The 10,244-nt window shown below is 35.1% G+C and overlaps 1 protein-coding gene across 1 annotated transcript in view; it reads left to right on the plus strand.

Annotated features, from left to right (window-relative positions):
* Window positions 1-9,115, plus strand: part of LOC140157118 (uncharacterized) — a 97,086-nt gene extending 87,971 nt beyond the window's left edge. The window contains exons 6-11 of the mRNA XM_072180193.1: window positions 2,989-3,097; window positions 3,490-3,575; window positions 3,817-4,016; window positions 4,681-4,787; window positions 5,612-5,759; window positions 6,119-9,115. Of these exons, the coding sequence (XP_072036294.1) occupies window positions 2,989-3,097; window positions 3,490-3,575; window positions 3,817-4,016; window positions 4,681-4,787; window positions 5,612-5,759; window positions 6,119-7,697 (2,229 nt within the window). The 3' untranslated portion in view covers window positions 7,698-9,115. The remainder of the gene's footprint in view (window positions 1-2,988; window positions 3,098-3,489; window positions 3,576-3,816; window positions 4,017-4,680; window positions 4,788-5,611; window positions 5,760-6,118) is intronic.
* The last annotated feature ends 1,129 nt before the right edge of the window (window positions 9,116-10,244 follow it).

Raw genomic sequence — 10,244 nt, forward strand, 5'->3', positions numbered from 1 at the left:
CTCTTTAAGTACCGTTACGCATAACTGTCTTAGATAGTCTCAGGTAATAACTGGGTCAAATATACCAAGGTAATCAAAACAGTCTAGAAAAATGCATATTTAGTAATTTCGGCATTACATCAAACGTTACTTTGATTTTAAAAATTAGTATTTTCCGTTGTATTAAATCGGTGGTATGGGATGGGTTGTATAAATACCGTACATCGTGAAAGCTTTACTAAGACCTTGAATAATTCGAATCTGCTTGTATATAGAATATTCGTCTTATGGATTTTGAAATAAAATTACAACAAATATATTAGGAGAGACCCAAACATAATATACCTTAAATAAGAATCAATAAACAAAATGCTTTCCTAAAGATATTTCTCCAAAATGCAAACCAATAAAAAACGTAAATTTGCTTTAACGGATTATTAGTGAAAAATTCTATCACTGGAAATAATCCACATTAGCACAGCTGATAAACAGAGGTGTTCCGATTCTTAAAACCTCATTACCACAGATTATGATCATATTAACATTCTTTAAGACAATCACTAATATAAGATATGATTTAATCACCCGACCTATAGTTAGCGACCTCTTTTTTTTACTCTTTTTTTTTCTCTCTGACTTTAATCGAATCATTCCGCTGGAGTAGACTGTGTCATAACCTAGCGGAAGGAAGGAGTACGGTAGAGGTGGTAATTAAGTATTGACAGAAATCAGGATCACAATATAGCCCTCTTATCGCAGCAATAGGTTTATCGCACAGAACGTCAGGTTGCATTCAGGAATATCTAAAAATAAAAAGGTATATCACACGAGATACCGAACCAATACTAGGCATGTTTGTACTCATTTTGATGCATTTGTTGTGTAGATACCAAATATGGGCACTTAAATTGAAATTTTGGAATTTTTTGAAAATGTAATAATTTTTATAACTACATCTGTAAGAGATACCGTAGGGAAATGGCTAAGTATGTATAGAGATATAGGTGCAAGCACTGTAAAGAGAAGATAATTGGCGTGGTCGACGGTTTCTTCTCCTCGAGTGTTTTCCCCACATGATTTGACTGGTTATAGCCTCAAGCACCAACTTACGGGGGTAAAATGATTAGGGTAAGCTTCGGTTAGCTCTGGTCTAAACATCTGCGTTACTATGGATGACTGACTTACAGACAGATTTCAACCCGATTTCTTGTGATTTTTTTTTATTTAAAAAGATGAAAATAAAATATTGTCAAATTCATGATTGACAAGATTTGAGAGTTAATCATTTAAGATCACAATGTCAAATAATCACTTATTCAAGTGATAAAAATCTAGCATACAAAAAGCAGTGACAAAAACTCGGAAATAGTTTTCAATGCCCTTTAAGGTAGTTTTATTGCGATTTTGTTTAGTTTCCTCCTTGACCAGCCTTAAGGCATAATAGAAAACATAAAAGCGGTTACAATGTACTTGTCCAATTATAATTCGGGTCAAATAAATCACAATCTTTCACCCAAATGTTTACACCATGATGGCGGCCATTTTGTTTGGCTATACTTGACCCTGTGACCTCCTTTCTAGTTCTCGTGAAATTTGACAACGTAAGGAAAGTGATAGTACTTGTAATTACACTTCGGTAAGTGCAAATTGGATCCCATAAATATCACTTTTGAAAATATAAAATTGGGAATGTTCAATAATTCAGATATAATTATCTTCTTAGAAATGTTAAATCCTTAACTAATAAATAAAAACATAGACAGGTATACGTGTTGGAATGTCCCGTTGGAATGTGTACTCGTCGTAATTTTGCCAATATCCGGTTCTTTAAGGGATCTGGAATGAGCGTTTTGAGCGTTTCGACAGTATTTTTTGTGGGACATGAGAGCACATGAGACATATCGAATTGCGTTCTGAATACGAAGAATGTCTTTCTGATATCAAATAATTTTCATTTTTTGAAATTCACGATATCATACAAATTTTATGACAAATTATTAAAATTTGATATTTTTCACATTTTTGATATATAACAGTCCTCGAAGTAAATTTTATAAATCTAATGATGTATTCTTAAAGTGTATGTAGCTGGAGGAAAAGCCGACGATCAATTGAAAATTTTGACCTTTCATATTGAAGATATGGATTTTTAGGTGTTTTAGGAAAAAAATCCATATCTTCAATACGAAAGGTCAAAATTTTCAATTGATCGTCGGCTTTTCATCCCACCTATATACATACACTTTAAGTATAAATTATCAGATTTATAAAGTTTACTTCCAGTACTGTTAAATATCAAAAATATCAATTTTTAATGATTTGCCATAAAATGTGTATTACATTGCGAATTTCAAGAAATCAAAATTATCTGATATCAGAAGGACATTCTTCGTATTCAAATGCAATTCGATATGTCTGATGTGCTCTAATGCCCCACAATAAATACTGTCAAACGTTCATACCCCATCCCTTAACAAATAATATAGACTAGCTTACACACCACACTTTGAATACGTACTTAACACACCACGTCTCAAAAATTAATCACAAGAAATTTACCATCTTTCCAATTGATCACTTATACCAGCTATTAATAAACGACGTAACACCATCTCTACAAGCACCCCTGAACCATGTTAATATTCACTCGCACCGTATTCATTACGGACGATTCCCAATCTAAATATCTACAAGGTCTTTAGCCCATCAAGCGATATTATCATCTTTCTTATTGTCTGTTTTATTACTTGACTACCCCGCCCTCTTTAAGTAAGACATGTGATGAATCTTGATCGTCATCTGTACCTAGAGGTGTGACTGGATTTTTAGCAGACTATAGATATTTATAGACTCACATTTAACTAGGCTATGTCACTTTTTGTCACCAAGTATTCCATAGAAGGACAGGCATGTTTTGATAAATGTGCTTTGCTTATTTAGTATACTTCATTATGAAGACTAGACATAATTATGACTTATTTTGTTCCGTCTTTTTTCTCTTTTCTCCAGGTTGAGTTGACGGGGAATAGCGTGTATGAATACATTCACCCAGCAGATCACGATGAAATGACTGCGCTATTAACAGCTCACCAACCTTATCATACACACGTGCTAACAGGTATGTTTCAAATTTACCGCCATTTATATCTTTGTAAATTATCACCCGTAAGTTTCATTTGCAAGCAAATCAAAAGTTGTTAATCTATTCTCGCGTGATTGTGACTGAAATCACTTGCTATTTTTACAATTGTTATAAATAAAATGTAAAAATATCCCGACCCTTGGAGGTCCGTTTAAAATGAATTGCATTTTAATACCACGCGCATGGTCTTATTCCTTGATCATGTAAACATAAAATGGGGTGTGTGTGTGTCGGGGTGGATGTGGACGCGGATAGGATGCTTTTGGACTGAATATAAAAGATGCGAACTAAGTAAGCATGCTCAATACAAGAGACACGCTATTAACTTACCATAATGAACAATACCATTATTTTAAACTTCATTTCAGATTATGAGATTGAACGCCAATTCTTCATGCGAATGAAATGTGTACTTGCGAAGAGAAACGCAGGTCTTACATCAGGAGGATACAAGGTAAGCTATTAGTAATCAGATGCCATTAGAATGTATGGTAGTTTATGTGTGAGCTCTTCTAAATGTATCCTTACTTTTTATAGTCAGTGGTCTGCTTGGGGCTATAGTATATTAGGGTGAACTCCATAAGTTGGAACTCCATAACAACTTAAAAATATACACCTGTTTCACAACTCTGCAAATTGTATACATTATGGAATGCTTTATAACCATTAACTTACCTTTGAATTTTCTTACACATGTGATCCACTGCTACGGCTACCTGAAAATCAAGCAGTACTCCATGGATGTCGCCCCCTACGACGGTTGTTATCAGAATGTCGGTTTGGTAGCCATTGGCCATTCACTGCCTCCTAGCTCCCTCACAGAAGTGAAGATGTACAACAATATGTTCATGTTTAGAGCAAGCCTTGATCTCAAATTGATATTCCTTGATGGAAAGTAAGTCAGATAGATATTATTATTATTAAAACTCATTGTTTTTTTAGAATAAACTTGCTGAAGTTGCTGTTAGTTTATAGAAGTATATATTTTTACCCCCTTCGTCCTTCTTTTTTCCTCTTATTTTTTTTTTATTATTATCATCTTCTTTTCTTCAGCTTCCTTTTCTTCATCTAGTTTTTCTTCTTCTTCTTCTTCTTCTCTTCTTCTACCTGTCTACTACTCATATTCTGCTTTTCGTTTCTTCTTCTTTCTTCTTATACTCATTCTTTTTCCTTCTGTTTCTACTCCTTCAATTTCTTCTTCTTCTCGTCGTCTTTCACTTCTTCTACTTTTATATCTTCTTACTCCTCTTCTTCGTTCTCCTCTTCTTTTCTTCTTCATCTCCTCGTAATCTTTTCATTCTTCTCACTTACCAGTACTTACTGATATAAGTGATCCTCAAAGTTATTTTACATTTTTGTCAAATTTGTATATTGCTTGCATTGTCAAAATTCTGTAAGACTTTAATAAAAAGTTACAAATACCCCCAAAGAGAAGATAAACTGCCATTTTTCAAAAGATTAAAAATAGAAACCAAAATTATGTAAATGTTCAGCATGTACATCAACATTGTCTAGTTACACCAACTAATTTCCATTTATTTATGTTAAAATCTTCACAGAGTTGCAGTTCTTACGGGCTACGAACCACAAGATTTGATTGAGAAGACATTATACCATTTTGTACACGCCATGGATATACTTCACCTTCGATACTTTCATCATACTTGTAAGTAGAGTCATCTTCTGCTTGCTCTTCAAATATAGCCACTATTTGCTTATTCCATTTGAAATCCACACTCCCCCTGTGGAAGATTTAGCTAAAGTCTTCCACAGAGGGAGTATGAGTTTCAAATAGAATAGACAATTGGGTAACTTCAATTTGAAATACTCACACCAGTGGTGGAAGATATACGTAAAAAGCCATCTACAGGGGAGTATGAGTTTCAAAATAATTAACCCTAGCCAGTTATATTTGAAACACATACTCCCTCTGTAAAAGATATGTCTTAAATCTTTACATCCTAATCAAACAGAAACACCTGTACTGTAAGAATGAAATAGCATTAGCATTTGAAATGTTAGTAATTGATACTTTAAAACTACTATAATACTTGAAACACAAGACGTTAAAATTGTGATGTCAGATAATAATCTTTGCTAACACTGTTGTTGTCATTCCTGTAGTACAATTTTTAAGGTTAAGATTAAGAAGTTAATATTCATATGTTTGATGTGTTTTAATAGAATTGGTAATTTTATCGATAACATACTGGGTAAGAAAGGTTTATCACACTTACCTGTACTACATATCTTAATCTGATTTTCTTGCTTCAATTCAAACGAATACTGGACTTGGGTTTAAATCATAGAATATCATCAACTTATGTAAAACTTGAACAAAAATAGAAAGCAAATTACATGTTGTTTAATACTGTGGTGACTATATAGAAAATCGTTTACATAACTCGTACAAGTTCTCTTTTAACAAATAACGACATTTTGTGGATCATTCTCATACTTATCTCTTGTATTTTCCAATTATTTTTACAGTATTAGTCAAAGGTCAAGCCACAACTAAGTACTTCCGGTTCCTCTCCAAACATGGTGGCTGGGTTTGGATGCAGAGCTCTGCTACTATTGTACACAACAGCAGATCATCAAGACCTCATTGTATCGTCAGTGTTAACACAGTGTTAAGGTAAGAACTCAGTAGTATCTGTAGAAAAGACAAACACATTATTATAGTTCTAAAGAGTTCAAAAGATATTGAAATAAAATTATTTTAAAAGTTGTTAGCTTTCAAGAGTCTATACAGTAAACAATGGTAAAGTGTTTAAACAATATTGAAAGATAGGGAGTTACAAATTCTAGATGGTCGAACGTTTTGAAATATGAAATTCTTCCCGCTGTCTGCAAAAGAACTTACCGCCACAAGACACACATGACTTGGTGTGAAAAACTGCTTTCATGTTTTGATTTTGAGCTTGAGATAACATATGTTTACCTTAAAGAGAAGTTAGGAAAGCTCTTTTTACATGCTGTTTTTTTTTTTTACAGCAACATTGAAGACAAAGAGCAGGTTCTGGAACTAGACCAGTTACAAGCCAAAACAGAATCAGCTTATGCCAGTCTCCATGAGAAAGTCAAACCAGGAAAATCCAGATCTGGAAAATCATCAAAACGAAGATCAAACGCTGAAAAATACAGTCCCTACCAACTTCCAACTCCTCCTGTAATGTATACCGATTCAGCTGCAGCATCGGCTGGCGAGTATAGTCAACACAGGGCTGCTGCTGCTTATGGACAGTACACTGCGTGTGAAGTACCGGTACCGGCAGCACAGTACGCTACAGTACCTTACCAGGAAGGTATTGATAGGTACAATGCAATGTATTCAGCTGGTTATGCTACGGGATATCAACCCAATGTTTATGCTGATGGTGCTTATAGTTATAGCAACTCGTTCGCTTATTCTAGCGCTGAAGCTTACGCTCACTGTATGAATGAGAGATTACAGTACAGAGGGCATTATGGCGATGAACGCTACTACACTTCAGATCCGCGATATTTTCATTGGTCACATGATACAAGTAGGTCCATGCTGACGCATGGCCTAAGTAGTGAGTCAGAAGCAAGGAAATCTACGCATGTGCAATCTGATGTCACTCAGTGTAATACAGCATCTGAAACTGGCCAATCAGATCTGTTGTTACAGCAATGTGGACACTCACAACTAAGTGCCACGTCGCCAAGTCATTCTCATATGACGTCACGATCACACATGTCAGATAGCAGGAACTCATACCACGCACAATCCCCGGTACAAACAGGTAGTCCTTCAAATACATCAGACATTTCACCTCATGGTTACAGAAGCCATCGGCAAAGAGATGGTCATGAGCCTTCCACAAGTAGCAGCAGCGCTGGCGTTGCACCACATACAAAATTTGACTCTTTAGTCCAAGCAACACAACACTTAGTTAAAGAAGAGCAACAGTGCAAAAAATCTCCGCAGGTAAGCGGTGCTAATGTCGTGCAATCAGATTCAGGTTATAGTCAGGCCAGTCCAGCAACAACAGCAGCAGGAAGAGAACAGGCTTGTCGGCAAGCAAGTCCAGCTCAAGGAGACACAATGCCAGGTCGTACTCCAACTAGTGCTAACTCTCAAAGTCTGGAAGCAAGTGAAGCTACTGATTCCAGGCGAACCACTGACTATACAACGACACATATGACTGAAATGCACCGCGGAGGTCCAGTAGCTGCATACTCTTCAGCGAACCAAACAGGACATGGCAGCCCTAGCTATCCTGTTAACCTCACCGTCAGGAATGAGCACCTCTCCCCTGATCACAATGGAGCAGACATTCCTGATCGTCCGGTAGAAGCTGCAACAGATGCGTTGACAGCCGCTCATTACGGTACCAAAGATCAATGTTATTACAGTGATACAGGTAGCAAAGGCTACCTGTCCAGTTTCTCTTTTTCTGACACTGCGGGTGCCATATCTGGACTGAGGCGCGGTAGCAAAGAGCATAGTTTCATGCACACAAATAGTGCAATATGTGATAGAACTGCTATGAGTTGGTATGGTAATAGTGCGCATCATAAGGAGCTGGCTAATGGATATGCCTATTGAACCTATAGAACAGACTTTGAACACAAATAGTTTTTTTTATATATTGTAAAGATTTTCATGTAATAGTCAGCGAACAATCAAATCAATAGTGCAAATAAATTTAGAGAGTTTGACTGTTTGAGACGACAGTTAATTTTTTAATATAGCCGAATTGAAATTGATGATACTTGACTTTTCAGTTGTTTAGATAGTCAAGGAGCCATTGTTTTAACCCCCTGAGCAATACCTGCTGATATAACATTACCTCTGATAGGTCAATTACATGATATCTTCACTTTAATCACCAATCAGAATGGAACTTTGCAAATAATTCACCCAATTTTTTGCGTGGTGAAATTATTCTAATAATGTTGCTGATTGGTCCAATTAATAATGAAATCTTCTTTTTGGCCAATCGGCAGGTAGTTCTCATGGGGTTAACTACAAATATAAACTTGTCAAAGATCAAAAACCCTTTGCTGGTTTCTCTTGATAACAATACCTCAGACACAAAGAATCGTACTTGTAATATGGTTAAATGTATACATGTCAAGTGATAGTTTTGTGATCCAAATTTTTATTCATTTTTATAGCATGTGAGGAAAGCATATTTTGAAATCCGCTCATTTCCACTGGAGAATCCAAGGAGGGTGTTCGGAGCTCTCCATTGTATGCAGTAGAATATGCATATAGACATGGGATTCTGTGCAGCATTTCATGTTCAAAACATGCAAGACTATCCTCCTGTATTCCCTACGTAATAAACATCAATGTTGACATGGGATGCTGTAATCCAATGGGCAGAATAACCAAGTTTCCATATCTATTAAAATGTGGTACATACTTACATAATGTTGGATGATTTTTCATTATCCTAGATCTGCCCTGCATTTCATACCTTATTACACGCACATCACCAGGTTATGTCAGTTCGGGGTGATGTGAATTCAGAGATTCCTCTGAATTGACCTGTATGTGGCTTCACATAGTCTTGCCGAATTTATAGTGTTGTTTCCAGGTGCTTATATAAAGTTGCTTATTTTGTTGTGGTTTAAACATTTCCTATGTGCTACAGCAACATAACATCTTTAAACAAAAATAAAAAACATTGAAATAAAGTTATGCTACAAGTTTGTGCAGGTAATTATGCTTTATTGCAGCATTTTACTCTGTTTAAAAATGCACTGACGTAGTTTTGATCTGCACAAATGAATTTGAAGCAAAAAGCTAATTAACTATCTAATTCACTAAAAAAATTGCTGAAATGCAGCCAAAATTGAAATAGTGAAAACCATACAGTGTGTAATTTCACAAACGGGTCTGTGAATTCACATGAGTTTCTCCTCCCCGAACCTATGCTAAATGGACCTTTATATGGCAGGTGTTAGTTGAGCAAGTATGTCCTTAATCGTGTCTATAATATGCTTTTATTATCATTTTGAGTAATGAACAAGTTTGTACTTACAGAGGTAGTCCGACCAGAACAGTTCTTCTGAATTGAACCAAACCTGCCTGGTTATCAAATTAATCAGTGACAAGGTTATCTCTGAATTTTACAGGTGCTAATTGATTCAATAACATTAAAACATTAATTGACACCTGTCAAATTCAGCAATGACCTAGTCGCTGATTAATTTCATAACCAGGCAAGTTTGGTTTACCCCAGAAGAACTGCTCTGGCATGTTTCCTCTTTAATCTGTTAAAGAAACAAAGTGTACATTATCTATTCATATTTTGAAGATGAATTTTATTGCCAAGCTCTAAAGTTAACTCAATATGATGAGGATTTTAAATAGATGTTTAACCGGCTCAATCAGTTTCGGATAACAATAACTATTCAAATAAAGGTTTTAACTTTATTTTATGTTTTATACACATTCTCAAACTGTTAAAGATATTTGTAACCAAACAAGAACTGAGAATTATATAAGGCAAATTTAAAAAAAAATCAGTGACGAAAGGTGGAAAACAATGATGAGTAGCAACCGCTGTTCTATTTTTTTTCTAAGTTTCTTTGATGCAATTTTATTTTCATATGTTAAGGGAAATGTACTTGCAGTCACCTTCCAAAAATATAATAACTTTATCTAAAAAAAGAAATATGCTGCTCAAGACAAATATGTTTGACAATATTCATTTTTATTCTTTGGAACTGAATGTCTACAAAGTAATGCCACTTTGTCAAATATAAATCGCAAATGTCTTAATGTCATTTTATTGTCTCCTCTTTGATCTTTCGATTTTTTGAGCGAATCGCCAATACTTTCCCGTCGTTTTTAACGGTTGTAATTTTATATGTACGGCATTCAATGTTTTGAAACCCGCGCCATAAATGGGAGACTACAGTGACGATGTATCCAATGCCAAAAATAGTTTTAAGAACAATTTAGGCCAAGGTTTTTAAATAAAAGCTGTATATCAGAAAGTTCACTCTATTTGTTTGATATTTAAATCTTAACAGTTCTTTTAATATTTTCTGTTATACAGACATGTGTGTATGAAAACATGAATAGTAAAATACTGGACCTTTTTGTCCGTAAATAGATTCATCAGGTTTCCAGAAAATC

The sequence above is a fragment of the Amphiura filiformis genome, chromosome 7, assembly GCF_039555335.1.
Source record: "Amphiura filiformis chromosome 7, Afil_fr2py, whole genome shotgun sequence".
NCBI lineage: Eukaryota > Metazoa > Echinodermata > Ophiuroidea > Amphilepidida > Amphiuridae > Amphiura > Amphiura filiformis.